General features: G+C 43.6%; 1 protein-coding gene across 7 annotated transcripts in view; it reads left to right on the top strand.

Moving 5' to 3' along the window:
• sesn1 (sestrin 1) overlaps nt 1-21,270 on the top strand; it is a 108,437-nt gene that overhangs the window by 73,073 nt on the left and 14,094 nt on the right. For 4 of the 7 annotated variants that reach the window (XM_078542550.1, XM_078542551.1, XM_078542549.1 and 1 more), the window contains exon 2: nt 20,875-20,940. In XM_078542550.1, the coding sequence (XP_078398676.1) occupies nt 20,875-20,940 (66 nt within the window). Of the gene's footprint in view, nt 1-8,349; nt 8,573-10,299; nt 10,339-20,874; nt 20,941-21,270 lie in introns of those variants that run through there. The other 3 variants (XM_078542553.1, XM_078542552.1, XM_078542555.1) reach the window with 3 other exon arrangements.

Raw genomic sequence — 21,270 nt, 5'->3', positions numbered from 1 at the left:
AACTATTCCAAAATTTCTTTACTGGACTCCCACGTCTAACAACTTCAGCTCATCTAAAACATTGCCATGACCTAACGAAATAAAGATAGGAGCTAGAGTTGGCCCTTTGAGCCTGCTCTGACACTCAACAAGGTCTGATCTTCTACCTCAACTTCATCTTTTGGAATTAGCTCCATATCCCTTAATTCCCTTAGTACCCAAAAATCTACCCACCTCTGCCTTGAATATACTCAACAACTGAGCATCCACAGTTCTTGGAGATAGCAAATTCTAAAAGATTCACAACCCTTTGAGACAATAAATTTCTCTTATCACAGTTCTAAATGGCTGACCTCTTATTTTGAGACTCTGACCCATTGTTCTAGATCCCTTAAACCAGGAGAACCATTTTCTCAGCATCTACCCTTGAAAATTTTATCTGCTTCAATGAGATCACCTACTTTTTCCTAAACTCCAAGGAATATAGGCCTAGACCACTCTATCTCTCCTCATAGGACAATTCCCTCATCCCAGGAACCGGTTGAATGAACCTCAACACTCAGAGTCATAGAGGCTTACAGCACAGAAAAAGGCCCTTTGGGCCATCGAGTCTGCGCCAGTCAAACAAGTGCCTAACTATTCTAATCCCATTTTCCAGCACTAGGCTCATAGCCTTGCATGCCATAGCATCGCAAGTGCACATCCAAATACTTCTTAAATGTTTTGAAGGTATCTGCCTCTACCACCCTTTCAGGCAGTGAGTTCCAGATTCCCACCACCCTCTGGGTGAAAAAATTCTTCCTCGCGTCCCCTCTAAACCTCCTGTCCCTTACCATAAATCTATGCCCCCTGGTTATTGATCCCTCCACCAAGGGGGAAAATTCCTTCCTGCCTACCCTATTTATGCCCCTCAGAATTTTATACACCTCAATCATGTTCCCCCTCAATCTCCTCTGCTCCAAGGAAAGTAACCCCAGTCTAAGCAATCTCTCCTCATAACTATAACTCTCCAGCCCAGGCAACATCCTGGTAAATCTCCCTCTAGGACAACCACATCCTTCCTTTGATACAGAGATCAAAAGTGCACACAGTATTTAAGGTGTGGTCTCACCAATGCCACCAAGTTCTGTTCACCCATCACCCTTGTACTTGCTCAACTATGCTGTCTCCTGGTCCGGCAATGCCTTAATTTTAATATTCTCATCCTTGTGATAAAATTCTTAAATGGCTACACTTCTACCTATCTCTAACCTCTTTCAGCCCTACAAGCTACTGAGATCTGTGCTCTTCATTTCTGGCCTCATTTGCATTCCTGATTTCCATCACCCCACCATTGACTGTCGTTACTTTAGCTGCAATGGCCCTGTCTGGATTTCCCTCCCTAAAGCTCTCTAGCCCTCTCTCTCTCCTTAAACTCTATCACTTTGGCCATCTGTCCTAATATCGCCTTTATATAACTGGTGTCAAGTTTTGTTTGGCAACACTCCTGTGAAGTGCCTTAGAACATAGGAGGAGTAAGCCATTCAGCCCGTTGAGCCTGCTCCACCATTCAATATGGCTGATCATTCACTTTAATGGCTTTCTCTCCACAATATCCCCATATCCCATTATGTCATTGGTATTTAGAAATTGGTCAATCTCTCTCTTAAACATACTCAGTGACTGAGCTTCCACAACCCTCTGGGGTAGAAAATTCCAAAGATTTACAACCCTTTGAGTAAAAAATTTCTCCTCATTTCAGACTTAAGTGGCTTCCCCCTTATTTTGAAATTGTGTCCCCTGGTTCCAGACTCCCCAGCCACCTTCAATCCACACTATATGTCTCTTTTAATTATCCTGCAGGTTTCAATGACATCTCCCTATCTCCACCCCCCGCCCCCCTGCCAAATTCCTCGAAACAACAGAGTATACAGGCCCAGCTCCCCCAATCTCTATCCATAGGACAGTCCCGCCATCCCAGGAACAAGTCTGGTGAACCCTCACTGCACCCCCTCCATGGCAATTACATCCCTTCCAAGGTAAGCGGACCAAAGCTGCACAAAGCACTCTGGGTGCAGTCCCCCAAGGCCCCATGCAACTGAAGTACGCTTTGCCACCCCCGCACTCAAATTCTCCTGCAGCATACCATCAGCACCCCTCCCAAACTGCTTGCTGCACCTGCATGCCATCCTCCAGTCGTTTATTGTTGAGGTCATCCAGGTCCCTCTGCGCACCCACACTTTCCAATTTCTTACCATTTAAGAAATTATTTTTTAAATTCATTCTTGGGAAGTGGGTGTCGTTGACTAGTCCAACATTTATTGTCCATCCTTAATTGCCCTTGAGACGGCGGTGGTGAACTGTCTTTTTGAATTGCTGCAGTCCATGTGGTGTAGGTACACCCACAGTGATGTTAGAGAGGGAGTTTGCACATTTGTTCCTCCTACCAAAATGGACAAACCCACACTTTCCACACCATTCTCCATCTGCCATGTCCTTGCCCACTCACTAAAGTCTGTCCAAATCCCCTTGAAGCTGCTTTGCATCTTCCTCACAACACATTCCCACCTAGCTTTGTGTCATCTGTGAACTTGGAAATATTACATTTGGTCCCCACATCCAAATCATTGATTATATATTGTGAATATCTGGGGCCCCAAGTACTGATCCTTGCTGTGCCCTACTAGTCACAGCCTACCAACGCGAGAATGTTTTTACTATGTTAAAGGAGTCATATAAAAGAAACTTTTTCTGAGGGTTGTGCAACTTTGGAATTCTCTGCCTCAGAATGTGTTGGAGGTGGGGTCATTGAATATTTTTAAGGCAGAAGTAGATGGATTCTTGTTAGGCAAGGGAATCAAAGGTTATTGGGGTTAGATGGGAATGTGGAAATCGAAACACAAGATCTTCAGCCATGATCTTATTGAATGGCGGAGCAGGCTCGCGGGGCCAAATGGTCTACTCCTGTTCCTATTTCTTATATTTTTATGTTCTTAAAAGCTGATGTTTGTGGTTGAAATGTACACTTCACGTTTATGCAAATCAACAGGTTTCACACTGTACTTAAAGTACGTTGATTGAAACATTTTTCAGTAAAATTGCTTTACATATGCTCTGACAACTGCACATCCTTACCTTCAGTTGTTACCTGCACCGTGTGTGAGAGAGAAGGGGGTGAGGGTCCGTGGTGGGGTGGAGAAATGGCCTCATTTGTATGTCGCAAGAAATGAGACTAGGGAAAAACATATTCAGGAGTTTATATTTCTAAAATTGAGAGTGAAACTTGAGCAATGCATGTGTTGTCTTGTGCAGAAGACCTATCTCCTGCTCCCTTTATTCCGTTCTTGTTAAACTGCTGACCATTCAACTTTCCTTTTTGGCCTCCATGCTCCAAGTCGTCTATCACTGTTATCACTCCACTTCTCAACCTCCTGCCCCGTTTCAACCTCTCGTTTCTCTGCAATGCTCATGAATGTATTGTTGCCTCCCAATTTCATGTTCATCTTTCTTGTAGCTCCATCTTTTGAATCTCTCCAATCAGGTTTCCATCCTTGACCCACAGCACTGAAGCCACCCTAATCAGAGTCACAAATAACATACTCTATCATTGTGATCCAACCCTTCAACCCCCTGTAACTTTTGAAACGCCCGACTACACCTTCCTCAACACGTTCCTCCTGTTTGCCAGCTCCTTGCGAGTGCAGATGTTTGTATATGATTAGATAGATAAGCAAGAAACCAGAGCATCTCTCCCTGCCCTTGTACCAATACCTCATATCCTCCAGAGATCTGTCCTTGGCCACCTCAAAGTCCTCATTTACATGCTGCCCATCTGCAGGTGTAATGTCAATTTCCACGCTTATGAAGAAGAAATCAAGCTCTGTATACTTTTCCTACACTTTGCTCAACTCCTCCATTACCTCTGCGTTTTCAAACTATTTGTCTGATTTCCAAACATGGAGGAGCTATAATTTGCTTCCATTAAAACTCTGGAACAGTTGATGGCATTGTCTTTTGCCCTGCCAGCAATGTGTCACAAACTGCCAACCCTCCCCAGACACTGCCTCAGGCTGGACCCAACTACCTGCAATCTCAGCATCCTATTGGAAGCTTCAGACCCCACATCCTCTTTATTGCAAAGAATAAGCCTGCAAATACTGAAATCTGAAATGAGGCAAAACCAAAGTAACTTCTCCATCACAAAGACCACCTCTGTAACATCGCCTGGGTTGGATAAAATTCTCATCTGTACCTTTGGAATAGTTGAGTTGGACGTGACTGTCTCCTAATTGGCCTTCTATTCTCAGTAAACAACAGCTTATCTAAATCTTTGCTACCCATATCTTGTCCCACTCACTTACAAATTAACAAAGATGGGGGGAGGGGACTAGCTCCTGATCCCTCAACGCTTCCAGTTTAAATTTTTCAAGTTTAAATTCGTTGATGGGTTTACCCCCCTCCCCTACGTCCAGCGAACACTGCTGCTCTGACTCTATCTTTTGTGCATCACCACTCCTTTTATCCCATCAATTGGCTGCCAAGTTTTCAGCCATCTAGGCCTCATGGCTTAAGAGTTGGTGCAGGAGGGAGGATTTTAGATTCCTAGATCACTGAGACCATTTCTAGGGAAGGTGGGACCTGTACAAGCAGGACAGTCTACATCTGAACCAGAGCGGGACTAACATCCTTGTGGGCGGGTTTGCTAGTGCTGTTGGGAGGAGTTTAAACTAATTCGGCAGGGGGAGGAGACACAGAATGTTAGCAGAATAGGGACACATCATAACACAGTAAAACAATCAAGTCAGAGGGAGTACAGCTGCATTAAGCTTCAAGGGAGTAAGGCAAGGCTGGATGGCCTCTACTTTAATGCCAGGAGTTTACAGGTAAAACGGATAAGTTAAGGGTGAGGATTGACATGTGGAATTGTGATATAGTAGCCATCACTGAGACGTGGTTGAGGGAGGGGCAGGTTTGGCAGCTCAACATTCCAGGATATAGAATCTTCAGGCGAGACAAGGGAGGGGGTAAAAGAGGAGGAGGCATTGCATTATTAGTTAAGGAGTCAGTTACTGCAGTAAGGAGAGATGATATCTTGGAAGGGGCATCAAATGAAGCTTTGTGGGTAGAGCTTAGGAATAAATAAGGGGCAACCACATTATTAGGTGTTTATTATAGACCCCCAGATAGTCGGCAGGAAATTGAGGAGCACATATGTGCACAATTTGTGAAGGTGTGTAAAAACAACAATAGGGTAATTATATTAGGTGATTTCAACTTTCCCAACATTATTTGGGATAGGCATAGTGTTAAGGGCTTGGATGGAGTGGATTTCTTGAAATGTGTACAGGAGAACTTTTTACGTCAATATCTAGAGGGTCCAACAAGGGACGGTGCATTGCTGGACCTAATTCTGGGGAATGAAACTGGACAGGTGGCTGAGGTGGTGGTGGGGGAGCATTTTAGTGATAGCGACCACAACATGGTACAGTTTAAGATCATTATGGACAAAGAAATCGACAAGTTGTAAAAAAAAATGTTTTGGATTGGAGGAGAGTGGATTTTAGTAAAATAAGGCAGGATCTGGCCAAGGTAGACAGGGAACATTTACTTGTGGGGAAATCTACAGAGGAACAGTGGGGGGTGTTCAAAAAGGAAATGGGGAGGGTACAGGCTCAACATTTTTCCTCTAGGATGATAGGAAGGAGTAACAAGCCCAAAGAATCATGGATGACCAGAGATATTCAGCTTACAATGAGAAGGAACAGAGAGGCTTTTAGCAGGTACAAGGGAAGCAAATCAGCAGAGGCATTAGTGGAGTACAGACAGTGCAGGGTGCAGCTTAAGAAAGCAATTAGGAGAGCAAAGAGGGGATATGAGAAAGCTCTGGCTGGTAAAAGTAGGGAAAATCCCAAGATATTCTATAAGTATATCAATGGGAAGAGGATAACCAGGGAAAGAGTAGGGCCCATAAGGGACCAAGGGGGCAGTCTATGGGTGGAGCCAGAGTGTTGAATGAATACTTCACATCCGTCTTCACCCAAGAGAATGAGGATGAAGGTATCGAACTCTGGGAGAGAGACTGCGAGGTTCTTGAGCAAATTGATATAGGGAGTGACAAGGTATTGGAGGTATTGGCAGGCTTAAAAGTGGACAAATCTCCAGGTCCGGATGATTTGTGTCCCAGACTGCTGAGGGAGGCAAGGGAGGAGGTCGCAGGGGCTCTGACCCGAATTTTTAATTCCTCTCTGGCCACGGGGGAGGTGCCAGAGGACTGGAAAACAGCTAATGTGGTTCCGCTATTTAAGAAGGGTTGTAGAGATAAGCCAGGGAACTACAGGCCAGTGAGTCTCACGTCAGTGGTAGGGAAACTATTGGAGAAAGTTCTGAAGGAGAGTAGCTATCTTTACTTGGAGAGGCAAGGTTTGATCAGGGATAGTCAGCATGGCTTTGTCAGAGGGAGGTCATGCCTAACAAATTTGATTGAAATTTTTGAGGAGGTGACCAGGTGTGTCGATGAGGGTAGTGTAGTTGATGTAGTTTGTATGAATTTCAACAAAGCCTTTGACAAGGTCCCACATGGGAGACTTCTAAAGAAGGCAAATGCACACGGGATACAGGATAATTTGATAAGATGGATTCAAAATTGGCTTAGTTATAGGAGACAGAGGGTGATGACAGAAGGATGCTTTAGTGACTGGAAGCCAGTGTCCAGTGGCGTACCACAGGGATCTGTGCTGGGTCCCCTATTATTGTCATTTATATAAACGACATAGATGATTATGTGGGAGCTGGATTAGTAAGTTTGCGGATGACTCGAAGATTGGCTGGGTGGTTGAGTGTCTTGGGCTACAGGAAGATATAGACGGGATGGTCAAATGGGCAGATAAGTGGCAGATGGAATTTAACACTGAAAAGTGTGCGGTGATACACTTTGGAAGGAGTAATTTGACAAGGAAGTATTCAATGAACGGCATGGCACTAGGAAGTTTTGAGGAACAAAGGGACCTTGGCGTGTGTGTATCCATAGATCTCTGAAGGCGGAGGGGCATGTTAGTGGGGTGGTGAAAAAAGGTATATGGGACACTTGCCTTTATCAATTGAGGCATAGATTACAAAAGTAGGGAGGTTATGTTGGAGTTGTGTAGAACCTTGGTGATGCCACAGCTGGAGTAGTGTGTGCAGTTCTGGTCGCCGCATTATAGGAAGGATGTGATTGCACTGGAGTGGGTGCAGAGGAGATTCACCAGGATGTTGCCTGGGATGAAACATTTAAGTTATGAAGGGAGGTTGGATAGACTTGGGTTGTTTTCGTTGGATCAGAGAAAACTGAGGGGCGACCTGATCGAGGTGTACAAATTATGAGGGGCATGGACAGGGTGGATAGGGAGCAGCTGTTCCCCTTAGTTGAAGGGTCAGTCACAAGGGGTCATAAGTTCAAGGTGAGGGGCAGGAGGTTTAGGGAGGATGTGAGGAAAATCTTTTTTTACCCAGAGGGTGGTGACGGTCTGGGAGGGTGGTGGAGGGGGGTTGCCTCACATTCTTTAAAAAGCACCTGAATGAGCACTTAGCACATCATAACATTCAAGGCTACGGTCCAAGTGCTGGTAAATGGGATTAGGTAGGTAGGTCACGTGCTTCTCATGTCTCTGTGCAGACTCGATGGGCCGAAGGACCTCTTCTGCACTGTGATTCTGATTCTGGATTTTCCTCCCAACCCTGACTGTGATTCGCCCTACCTTTCCTTAAAACCTACCTCTTTCACGGATTTTTTGGTCACCCTTGTTGCTGCTACTACTACTTGTATCCATTTCTGTTTGATTATACATACCTTTGAAGTGTCATGCGAATTTTTTCGATGTTAAAGGTGCTATATAATTTCAGCTAGATATTGGTGTTTCAGCTGAGTAATATGTTTGTATTTTATATTGTGTATTTTTGCAGATATCTGATATTTGGGTGTGGTGGGTTAAAAAGGCAACAGATGTAAACGTCCTATGATAAATCATGATTTAAATTGTTCTGATACTAGGTGTAAGCAAACTGCACTTGGCCAGTTCACAAATTCAAGCTCCCTATGTTTTGAGTACTCCGGTGGTAGCCGCAATTGAGAAGTAGTTGGCGGGATGGTAGACTCTATTGGTGGGGGGGGGGGGGGGGGGAGGAGCGGCTCACGTGCTTTGTTTTTAAGTTTTTGTCAAAGGTCAGTTTTGTTTTCCATCCAGTGAGCTTGTCGTTCTCCCCCAGACCTGGGCGTATTGCTGCTATGTGTAGCTTCTCTTTTGATCATATGAAATGATCCTTCTGCCCTACTGAATACAGCTTCTGAGTGGTCAATAATGACAGAGCCTGCCTGACACTGCTTTAGAGCTGCCAATCGGAGCCTGCGCCTGGTGATTGACTTCGAGCAGTTGTTTATACCATTACAATATTTAAACAAGGGCTGTGTGCCGCAATCGTAGTTCTGCAGCTGTTGGCAAGACGAGCGGGAAATAAGTTATATTTTGGCTTTTATTAGAGACACTCCAGTAACGTCAAAATGAGACTTGCAAACGCAAGAACGAAAACTATAGGCAGGTCGGTGAGGGAATGTCTGCTCTGCAGTAATTGTATAAAGGTACAGTATGTAGTCGAGAGTCTATATGATCCGTTAAAAAGGGGCGCCTAGAGTTCCTAACGTTCTACCTTAAGAAAACGTGTTTTTAACGCTTTGGGTTTAGGATTATATGAAACGATTATATTAGCATTGATAGAGGATTGGCTAACGAGCGGAAAACAGAATTAGGACTAATGGGTAATTTTGCGATTGACAAGCTAACCAGTGGGGTGCCACAGGGATCACTGCTGGGGTCTCAACTATTCACAATCTATATATTATGCAATCTCTTATCTGAAAAGGAAGAATGTGCAGGGTTATTGGAAGAAAGCAGGGGAATGGCACTCTGCGAATTACTCATTCAGAGAGCTGGTGCAGACAGGACGGGCCTAATGGCCGCCTTCTATGCTGTAACAACCCTGTGACTCGGTACAGATACTAGTCTTGAGCTAGTATCTGTATAGTGTTATGCTCAACAAAATAATGCCTTTAATATGGGAAAACATCCTGAGTCATTTAAGGCAAGGGGTAAGGATTTCGTCCTGCTATTTCTGGCTGGCATGCAACCCCTGGTGGAAAAATAAAAGGTATGACATTGGGAGCTCTATACATAACTCTTCCCAAGCTTAGAGCAGCAACAAAACCTGAAAACAGGGAATGGAGAGCATCTGATAAAGTATTGTATCAAATATGTTAATTGGTGCAAAAGAGAATACTTCAAAGGTGTGGATGTGGTTATGAAGTGCACAGTTTAGGTAGCTTAAAAATTGGCTGCCAGTGGTGGAGTGAAGGGAGGGAGGAAGCAAAAGTTAGGCATGAAGACTGATGAGATTATACTGGAGAGGGGGAGATAAGTTTGAGGCACTGGAGGGCCAGCAGCTTGTGTAGTGAGTGCAGTGGTGATGGGTGGTTGGGGCTTGGTATGGAATAGAATGCAGGCAGGAGAGTTTTGGGTGAGCTGAAATTGAGGAAAAATGGGAGATTATTCATGAGAGTATTGGAAGAGTTGAGTCTGAAGGTGACAAAGGCAGATGGGTTGAGATAATGATGGAGGTGGGCAATGTCAAGAGGTGGAGGTAGGAGTCTTTAAAACAGCTGATTTATTTATGTTTAACATTTAAGTCAGATACTTGGCTATGAAGAACAATGATAGCTCAAATCCTTATGGGCTCTGCACTTCGGTGATGGTTAAAATTTCAGCATGCTCGAGAGATGTTTGTCTCTTTGTTACTGTCCTCGTCACCTTTAATGCAACTATTGTATAAACTTTAAAATTTCTAATACTAGTGTAGGTATTTTTCCTTTTAAGTCTTTTCATGTGATATTTGTTTCATCAAATAGCATTTTACTCTATGCTTTTCTGTGGTTCAAAACTTTTATGGTTGACCGTACACGCCATTTCAGCAATGTATAAGCTAGTATGTTAGATCTTTTATGTAATCAATAATAATATATTAAAATTGGTATAATGTTAAACTTACTGTTGAAAGTAAAATGATCATGTAAGTAGTTGGTAAAGAAAGGTAACTCCAATTGCAGAGCATTGGTGTATTTTTCGCAAAACATTTCAGTGGAATTTAGTGGGCGCATCTTAATTTTCCACTTGCAATTAACACCTCTGTTTCCCATACCATGTAATAATTCAGGTAGCCTTGACTTATGAAGCAACAGGGAAATGAAACAAGACAACACTGTGGCCCCTGAAGGTCCAAGCCCACCAGAAGCAGTTATTCTTGCTGGTTTCAGAGGTGGAAACATTGCTGATGAGCCCAGCCTTCCTGCACAAAGTAACTAAGCAGTTTTCAATCATTGGATCAGATTACACGTAACAGCTTCAAAATCTTTTGGCTCCTGCTGTCCACCCAACCAAGCTCTCTTCGATCTCATCCTCTGCAGTTTCTCCACTATCACTTCCTCAGCCCACTGATTCCAACTGATACTTGCCAACATCTGTTTTACTGTCTATGGCTGACTTCCTCCCTCTCCTTCCAAAGTCTTTTAATCACATTTTTCTTTGTGTCTGATTCTAGTTTGATGAGAATGCCATCTCTTGGTTCTGTTCGTACCTGCTGTGGTACATTCATTGCCACCAATGGCATCCCCTGCTTTCACAGTCACCTCTGGTATATACCGGGAGCATTTTTTTTATCCCTCTTTTTAAAAGGTCAGCTTTCACAGGCCTACCAATGATAATTGGATCTGCTGCCCTTATCAACTGTTGGTGCTTCACCTGCTTAATATTAAGACAGGGGTGAGCCAAATTATTTTCTCCAACCTAACAGAAAAATTAAAACCACCCTCTTTCATTCCTTTGAAAACACATGTGCCTCTAGCCTGGATTCTGTCAACTTTTCCAGTTGCCACCTCAGACTGTCAGGATGTGCAAAACCTTGACATATGTCATTAGTTGCATGCTATATTTTTTATACAACTCTAGCCACCAGGAAGTATGAATTGTTCCCATAGTTTGTTGCCATGTCATCACTACATTATTGGGGTGCAAATAGAAACTCTAAATACTTTTACTGTAATATTGTACAGTTGGCAGGATAGCTGCTTATCTTTGAAGTAGAGTTTGAATTAGGCAAACTTTGTGTTCCTGAGACCTGATTATATGAGTCCTGAGAGTGGAGGCACAAAAACATGGGCCACTTTCAATTGAATGTCTAACCAAAATCGGCAACACATGGATACAGTAAAAAGGGGAATTTGGTTCATTTGAGTGTCATCCAGGTACCAATATCCAAGTGCCTTTTTAAATTCCCGATTGGTTTAGCACATTAATGTAATTGGTATCGAAGATAGGCTGGAGATGGATCGAGTAGGATGGACCCATAGGTCATCTAGAAAACCATTTTGTTCTGTGTATGTGGGTGATCCTTATAAAATACATATGTATGGCCCTGTCCCAGTTCTCCTGAGAAGGCAATGGCGGGCCTTCTCCTTGATCTGCATAGTCATTGTAATGGTGCTCCCACAATGGTGTTGGGTAAAATAAAGGAATGGGTGGTGTATGCCTCTGAGGCAGGGTTCCCATGAAACTGCTGCAGTGTATCCTGTAGTTTATTCATCCTTCATCACTGGTGCACAGTGGTTGCAGTAAGTGAATATTGAGTCCATTTGTGATTTCAATCAAGAAGACTGCTTTGGCCTGGATGGGATTAAGCTTCTTCAATAGTGGTGTGGTGATGAATACTTCACTGTACTCCTGAATTGAGCCTTGTGTTGATGGAAGCTTGAGGGTTCAGGAAGTGTGCTGCTGGTCTGAGTGGCTAGCAGTTGACCTGCCCTTATGGGTATTGTTTAAAGATGGCTGGTCCAGTTCAGCTTCTGGCCCAGCATTCTTACTTTATACAATATATAATAAAGGTTCAGCTCCAAGCATTTGCTAACGAGGGGAAAGCTCGCTTTCCGCTGAATACAAGCGGATCCCTAGTAACATTGCCTGTGTTAAGTCAGAGGATACACCAGTTTGTAGTATGACAGCATTGTACCATTTAACGCACAGTATGATCTGTCGATGATAAAGAGTTGTGTTAGAACTGGCCTGACCATTTAATGGTCAGAAGGTCCTACACTTGTGAAAGGCATACCCTGTGGTTAATTAAAGAATATTTTGTGTTGGTGGGGTAGTGGAGATAAAGTTGAGAGTGGGGAGCGTTGGTTTTTTTCCACAATTGTTTTGCAGGTTCTGATGAAGGCAGTGCTGGGGCCTTGGAACTTGTTTCCTTAAGCCACGTTCCTCTGAACTGCAGCAAGTAGAAAAATCATGTGTGCATATGTCATGAAGAATTGGAATCAATCCCAGGGCTGTACCGCCAGAGTCTCTGCTTCATAGTCAGCACTGTTGCCTCAGAGGAGGAGGAGGAACTCAAGACCCCGATTGCTTGTGGGTTGCAACCCACAGTTTTAGGAACCCATGGCTTAGACAATCAATTCATCATCATCATACAGTACAAAAACGGCACAGGGAGACATAGTAAGAAGATCACAGGAAAGACGTGCGAGCCACGTAGTGAATACCAGTGCTGTAGGTGGTACACACCATACCATGTTCCATTGGTGTAGGTGGTGGATGAGCTGCTATTCAAGTGGACTTCTTTCACCTGGATGGTGTTGAGCTTCTTGATTGTTGGAGTTGCATTCATCCAGGCAAGTTAAGAGTGTTCGATCACACTCCTGAAAATGTGCCTTGAGTGGTAGAGAGACTTTGGGGAGTTGGGAGTTGAGCCATTTATGACATTATTCAAGCTCTGACTTGCTGTACTATCCATGGCATTTATGTAGCTGGTACAGTTGAGTTTTTTTTGTAAAGTTTAAGACTTTGTAGACTACTTAACATTTAATTACACATGTCTGAATAGTTTATTCTTAAAAGGCTTTTGAGGACTCTCCAAAGTTAAAATTGAACATTGGTTTAGTTTTATATACCCGACACAATTTTATTTAATTTATATTCATTCACGAGATGCGGGCTTTGCTGACTGGGCCAGCATTTATTGCCCATCCCAATTTGCCCTTGAGAAGGTGGTGGTGAGCTGCCTCCTTGAACCACGGTAGGTACATCCACAGTGCTGTTACGGAGGGATTTCCAGGATTTTGACACAGCAACAATGAAGGCACAGCAATATGTTTCCAAGTCAGGATGCTGAGTGACTTGGAGGGGAACTTCCTGGCGGTGGTGTTCCCATCTATCTGCTGCCCTTGTCCTTCGAGATGGTAGTGGTCGTGGGTTTGGAAGGTGCTGTCTAAGGAGCCTTGGTGAATTCCTGCAGTGCATCTTGTAGATGGTACACATTGCTGCTACTGTGCGTTGGTGGTGGAGGGAATGAATGTTTGTGGATATGGTGCCAATCAAGTGGGCTGCTGTGTCCTGGATGGTGTCAAGCTTCTTGAGCGTTGTGGGAGCTGCACTCAACCAGGCAAGTAGAGAATATTCCATCATACTCCTGACTTGTGCCTTGTAGATGATTGACAGGTTTTGGGGAGTCAGGAGGTGAGTTAATCGCCGCAGGATTCCTAGTGTCTGACCTGCTCTTGCAGCCACAGTATTTATAAGGCTGGTAAGGTTCAGTTTCTGGTCAATGGGTAACCCCCAGGATGTTGCTAGTGGGGGGACTCTGTGATGGTAATGCCATTGAATGTCAAGGGGCAATGGTTAGATTCTCTCTTGTTAGAGGTGGTCATTGCCTGGCATTTGTGTGGCACAAATGTTACTTGCCACTTGTCAGCCCAAGCCTGGATATTGTCCAGGTCTTTGCTGCATTTGGACATGGACTGCTTTAGTATGTGAAGAGCCGCGAATGGCGCTGAACATTGTCCAATCATCAGCGAACATCTCCACTTCTGCCCTTATGATGGAAGGTCATGATGAAGCAGCTGAAGATGGTTGGGCTGAGGACACTACCATAAGACCATAAGACATAGGAGCAGAAATTTGGCCATTCGGCCCATCGAGTCTGCTCTGCCATTCAATCTTGGCTGATAAGTTTCTCAACCCCATTCTCCTGCCTTCTCCCCGTAACCTTTGATCCCCATACCAATCAAGAACCTATCTATCTCGGTCTTAAATACACTCAATGACCTGGCCTCCACAGCCTTCTGTGGCAATGAATTCCATAGATTCACCACTCTCTGGTTAAAGAAGTTTCTCCTCATCTCTGTTCTAAAAGGTCTTCCCTTTACTCTGAGGCTGTGCCCTCGGGTCCTAGTCTCTCCTGCTAATGGAAACATCTACCCCACGTCCACTCTATCCAGGCCTTTCAGTATTCTGTAAGTTTCAATCAGATCCCCCTCATACTTCTAAAATCCATCGAGTATAGACCCAGAGTCCTCAAACGTTCCTCATATGTTAAGCCTTTCATTCCTGGGATTGTTCTCGTGAACCTCCTCTGGACCCTCTCCAGGGCCAGCACATCCTTCCTGAGATACAGGGCCCAAAATTGCTCACAATATTCTAAATGTGGTCTGACCAGAGCCTTATAAAGCCTCAGCAGCACATCCCTGCTTTTATATTCTAGTCCTCTTGAAATAAATGCCAACATTGCATTTGCCTTCCTAACTACCGACTCAACCTGCAAGTTAACCTTAAGAGAATCCTGGACTAGGACTCCCAAGTCCCTTTGCACTCCAGATTTCTGAATTCTCTCCCCATTTAGAAAATAATCTATGCCTCTATTCTTCCTACCAAAGTGCATGACCTCACACTTCCCCACATTGTATTCCATCTGCCACTTCTTTGCCCATTCTCCTAACCTGTCTAAATCCTTCTGCAGCCTCCCTGCCTCCTCAATTCAACCTGTCCCTCCATCTATTTTTGAATCATCTGCAAACTTAGCCAAAATGCCCTCAGTTCCTTCATCTAGATCATTAATGTATAAAGTGAAAAGTTGTGGTCCCAACACTGACCCTTGCGGAACTCCACTAGTCACCGGCTGCCATCCTGAGAAGGACCCCCTTATCCTCACTCTCTGCCTCGTGCCAGATAACCAATCTTCTATCCATGCTAGTACCTTGCCTCTCACACCTTGGGCTCTTATCTTACTGAGCAGCCTCCTGTGCCTCCTTGTCAAAGGCCTTCTGGAAGTCCAAGTAGGTAACATCCATTGGCTCTCCTTTGTCTAACCTGCTCGTTACTTCCTCAAAGAATTCTAACAGATTTGTCAGCATGACCTCCCCTTGATGCAACCATGCTGACTTTGCCCTATTATACCATGCACTTCCAAGTATTCTGAAATCTCATCCTTAATAATGGACTCTAAAATCTTACCAACGACCGAGGTCAGGCTAATCGGCCTGTAATTTCCCGTCTTTTGACTCACTCCCTTCTTAAACAGGGGGGTTACATTAGCTATTTTCCAGTCCTCTGGGACCCTCCCTGACTCGAGTGACTCCTGAAAGATCACCACTAACGCCTCCACTATCTCTTCAGCTATCTCCTTCAGAACTCTGGGGTGTTATCCATCTGGTCCAGGTGATTTATCCACCTTCAGACCTTTCAGTTTTCCTAGCACCTTCTCCTTGGTAATGGCCACCATACTCACCTCTGCCCCCCGACTCTCTTGAACTTTGGGGATGTTACTCGTGTCTTCCACCGTGAAGACTTGACGCAAAGTACCGATTCAGTTCCTCCGCCATTTCTTTGTTCCCCACTACTACTTCTCCAGCGTCATTTTCCAGCGGCCCAATGTCCACTTTTGCCTCTCTCTTACCCTTTATATATCTAAACAAAACTCCTGTAATCTTCTTTTATATTACTGGCTAGTTTACCCTCATATTTAATCTTCTCCCTCCTTATTTCTTTTTTAGTTGTCCTCTGTTGGTCTTTGTAGGCTTCCCAATCCCCTGGTTTCTCACTGCTCTTTGCCGCATTGTATGCTTTCTCTTTAGCTTTTATGCTGTCCCTGACTTCCCTTGTCAGCCATGGTTGCCTCGTCCTCCCTTTAGTATGCTTCTTCTTCCTAGGGATGAATTTTTCCCGTGTCTCCCAAATTACTCCCAGAAACTCCTGCCATTGCTGTTCCACTGTCTTTCCTGCTAGGCTCATCTCCCAGTCAATTCTGGCCAGCTCCTCCCTCATGCCTCTGTAGTTGCCTTTATTCAACTGTAATACCGTTACATCTGATTCCAGCTTTTTCCTCGTAAATTGCAGGGTAAATTCTATCATATTATGGTCACCTCCTCCTAAGGGTTCCTTCACCTTAAGCTCCCTTATCAAATCTGCCTCATTACACATCACTAAATCTAGAATTGCCTGTTCCCTAGTGGGCTCCACCACAAGCTGCTCCAAAAAGCCATCTCGTAGACATTCCACAAATTCCTTTTCTTGGGATCCACTACCAACCTGATATTCCCAGTCTACCTGCATATTGAAATCCCCCATGATCACTGTAACCTTGCCTTTCTTACACGCCTTTTCTATCTCCTGGTGTATCTTGTGCCCCACATCCTGACTACTGTTCGGAGGCCTGTACATAACTCCCATTATGGTTTTTTCACCTTTGCGGTTCCTCAACTCTACCCACACAGATTCTACATCATCTGACCCTACGTCGTTTCTTGCTATCGATTTAATTCATTTCTTACTAACAAAGCAACCCCACCCCCTCTGTCAACCTGCCTATCTTTTCGATAGGATGTATATCCTTAGATATTTAGCTCCCAGCCCTGATCCCCTTGCAGCGATGTCTCCGTGATGCCCACCACATCATACCTGCCAATTTCAATCTGCGCCACAAGCTCATTTACCTTATTTCGTATACTGCGTGCATTCAGATACAACACCTTCAGTCCTGTTTTTCCCGTCCCCTTTCTCATTGTTGTCCCTTTAGCTGATGTACTTGAAGTTAGTTTCCTAGCCCTTTTCAAACACTCTGTCCTATTTTGTGTTCTGGAGACTTTAATAGCCTCTCCTGGGCTCTCCTTTCTTTTCTATTTTTTCATAATTTTCCATGAAGTTGAAACCCCCCCCCCCATTGTGCTAACCTGCTGCTTTGTTTCCCATTAGTCATACTTCTTGGAGTTTTACCCTTCCCTTCCCCCCACTTTCTAGTTTAAGGTCCTGTTGACCACCCTAATTACCCTTTTCGCTAGAACATTCGTCCCAGATCGGTTCAGGTGGAGACCGTCCCAACGGTACAGATCCCTCCTATCCCAATACTGATGCCAGTGCCCCACGAAATGGAACCCCTCATTCCCGCACCATTCCTTTAGCCACGTGTTTACTTCCCTTCTTCTCGCGTCCCTATGCCAATTTGCACGTGGCCTGGGTAGTAATCCGGAGATTATAACCCTTGAGGACCTGTTCTTTAATTTAGTTCCTAGTTCCTGATAATCCCCAAACAGGTCCTCTTTCCTAGTCTTACCTATGTTATTTGTCCCGATGTGGACCACAACCACTGGATCCTCCCCCTCCCTCTCCAATATCCTTTCAAGCCGGTCAGAAATGTCCCTCTCCCTGGCACCGGGCAGGCAACATACCATGCGGGACTCGATCCTGCTTACAAAGGAAGCTATCAATTCCCCTAATTATAGAATCCCCTACAACTACCACTTGTCTTTTTGCTCCCCCCTCTTGAATGGCCTCCTGTGCCACGGTGCGGTGGTTAGCCCTGTTCCTCATCCACACAGGGAGCAAGTACCTCATACCTGTTGGACAAGGTCAAGAGCTGAGGCTCCTCTGTTCCTGAACACAGGATCCCTCTACCTGCCTCACTTGCAGTCACACCCTGCTGATCCTGACCACTGACCGAATTTGAGGTACAGCAGGATGAGGTTTCCGATGTTAATTAAAAATAAAATAAAAGTTTTCAGAATTAATTTATTTTTAATGTTCTAAATCTTCAGCCCCCTGAGGCAGCTCTGTGCCTGCGCATGTGCAGACTTCCACACTCGCTGCCCTCCCCAACCCTGGCAGCGCTGAGCGTTACAGTGCACGATTCACACTGGCTGGCCGTTAATTGGCCGGCCAGCCAGCGTGAAATCGCGGCCAGGGCCCAATTGCAGGTGGAGGCCATTGTGCTCCTGCTTCCAGGCCTGCCCGCCTGATGAGAGGAGTATTTTGTATCCCCAAGCAGTATTTTGGCTAATCCAGAGTGGGTGAATGATCCAGACCAATGCATTGTCGAAACATTAGCAAGGGGTGTGAGATTCTAAGAGGATGTCCACTGATCATTTAAACTATCTTGCCACCCCCTTCTCTCCTCTCCCTCAAGTGTTCTGTGCCTTTGTGAAAATTAAACATAACCTTTTTGAATCATAAAATTTCTTATTTCAAATAGGAATACTGGCATAACTGTAGTAAAGTGAAACCTTTAGATAGTAAAGAAAGCTAGTGGTTAGCTTTCTATATACAATCAATTGCCTGTATCTAATAAATACTTCTAACGTTCTTAATGCAGTTACGAAGCATGTTTTATGAAATGAGTGTCGATAGGCTGAGTGTGCATCAGTTTATTCTTTTAAAAAGTGCCAAGAACATGATAGATGTTGTAAAGATAATGGAGATCTTGCAGTTAGTCACAGAAAAGTGCCTTGCAGCACAGAAATAGGAATGGTCCATTCAGCCCCTCTAGCTTATTCTACCATTCAATTAGATTATGGCTGATTTGTTTCTTAATTCCAATTACTCGCACTCGATCCTTTGATGTACTTGTCTTAATTTTTTTTAAAGCTGTCACTCAGTCTTGCAAATTTCCCATCACAGGATCTAAAAGTTAGCAACCTTCAGTCAAGAGGATGTATTAGTAGGTCACGATCAAATTTCCCCCAAATGACATACTATTACGGAATAAATACACATAATACATTGTTTAATATCACCACAAACTCCATAACTAAGGAGACCAGATTGAAGCCCAAAGGAGATGTGAGGGAAACTGTTTTCCACAAAGGGGATAGTGAACATGCAGGGCAGGCATCCCAAGGAGGCAATGATGGTGGCATGTCTCTACAGATTTGAATTACTTTTCATTGTGCTTTGTTAAAGGTTTATTTAAAACGTTCTAAGGTGCTTTGCCAGAGCCATAATCATACAAAAATAGATGCTGCTTCCCGCAGCCTTGCAAAATTTTCCTTTTCAGGAATATATCCAGTTCTGTTTTAAAAGTTACTGTTGAATCTGCCAGTCTAGTTGTAGCTGTCCACTTGTTTTTGGAAGATTGAATTAAGCATAAGATTATTTTATATGTTTCTTTGTAAAATATTGCATTTATAGAAACAAAAGTAGACTGCTCAGCCCATCTTGTCAGCTCTGTAATTTCTCAGACATGGCAGCACTTATTTTTATTCCCAAACCCCTGTGTTATTTTCCCTCTATCACTGATCCCAGCTAACCTTCTCAAAATTTTTTCAGACTATTTAGTGCAGATGGATTTAAACCATGAAGTGACTTAATATTTTCCTCATAACAAACGTTAAGTTGTTAGGCTTGTGCACTTAAATGCTAACAAATTGAGGGTTTTAGTTACCATGGACGGATTGGAAAAGCTGGGGTTGTTCCCCTTGGAGAAGGTTGAAAGGTTATTTGATCGAGGTGCTCAAAATCACGAGGGGCCGAGACAGAGTAGATAGGGAGAAACTGTTCCCTTTGGCAGAGGGCTTGAAAACCAGAGGGCACAGATTTAGTGATTGGCAGAAGAACCAAAGGGGACAATTTCTTTTACACAGCAAGAGGTTGGGATCTGAAATGCACTGTCTGAGTATGTGTGGTGGAGGCAGATTCAATCGTGGCTTTCAAAAAAGATTAGGATATCCACTTGAAAGAGATTCGCAAGGCTATAAGGAAAAGGTGAGGGAGTGGGTCTAGCCAGATTTCCTCTTGCAGAGTCTCAACACGATGGGCCAAATGGCCACCACCTGTGCTGTAAACTATTCTATGATTTTATAAATCTGTAAACCTTTGTGTTACTTGACCATTGGTGGTTGGTGGCAAAGTCTTTTTGTAAATAGTACAATTTGTTATTATGCAGGAACAAGGTATAATTATTATTCTGTTGAAGAGTCATACGGACTCGAAACGTTAACTGTGTTCCTCTCCGCAGATGCTGTCAGACCTGCTGAGTTTTTCCAGGTATTCTTGTTTTTGTTTTATAATTATTATTGCCTTTTTTACTGAGATATTAGCCTTTTTTTTTTAAGCACTTTGCTATCATGTAGTGGTTACAGGTGTATCAAGATTTTGTTCAAATTTTGTGCTGAAGCAACTTGCTACAGTTGACAGATGTTGAACTGCTTTCTGGGTACCTGTAGTTATAATTTAACAGATGCACGGTATCTCAACCAATCATTAAACAAGGAGCAGGAGGAACAAAACAAGGCCGTCTCAAACCAGCTCAGTTGTTGATGCAGTAGCTGCAGAACTGTATGTCCTCGGCACCAAGCCAACTAATATATTGGAGCAGTGCCACAGTCAAGAAGTGCAAATGTTTTTTAAATCATGAAATCTCATTTAAATAAACTTCAGTATAGCTTTGTATTGTATATAGATTTGTCCATGACCTTTTTTTGTGGTGAGCTGTAGAACAGCTACTGTGAAATTGTCTTGCTTCAGTGGGTTTTAATCTCGCGCTAGGAAACTGCTTGAACAATGTGTTCTAGGCAGTGAGCCAAGTAGTTTTAAAGAACATTCATCCTACAGCTAGTACAGTGTTCATTTCAGAGATTGTGGAGTTATCAAAAACAAACTGATGTTGCCAATCTGTGTTTTTGATGTTGTTTGTACAAACCTGTTTTCTGTTCTCCCCAAGTGGACAAATCTAGGATAAATTATTGATGCTCTAATTAACTCAGAAAATAAATGTAAATACTGTTATCCTTCTTTATAGGAAATGGGAGTGAGAATCCCCCGGGCTTTGGGACAAGGACCAAGTGAATTCATCCCTGAAAAAGAAGTATGTATGTTTCTCAAGCATTTGAGTCTCCATGTTTTTAAACTCTGATGCTTTTAACTTAGGAAAGTGCATCAATGCATTCAGCCTGGCATTCTCAATGTTGTTAAATGCATGGGCTGCTTGCAAGTACGCACTGTAATAATGCTTTAAGGCTTGGCAAGATATCTTTACAGAATGAACTGTAATATTCCCATAACCAATTACTTGAATGTCTTAACTATTTAGATCTACAGACCTTTTATTTTTCCCTCCCTCTGTACAGGAGGCTGTAAAATTCAATTCTACTGTACAATATACATTGATTACAAATATATTTTTCTCCATGATTCA

Source organism: Cetorhinus maximus, chromosome 5, assembly GCF_964194155.1.
Source record: "Cetorhinus maximus chromosome 5, sCetMax3.hap1.1, whole genome shotgun sequence".
Lineage (NCBI taxonomy): Eukaryota > Metazoa > Chordata > Chondrichthyes > Lamniformes > Cetorhinidae > Cetorhinus > Cetorhinus maximus.
The sequence above is the reverse complement of the archived record's forward strand: the minus strand, read 5'-3'. Positions and strand labels throughout refer to the sequence as shown.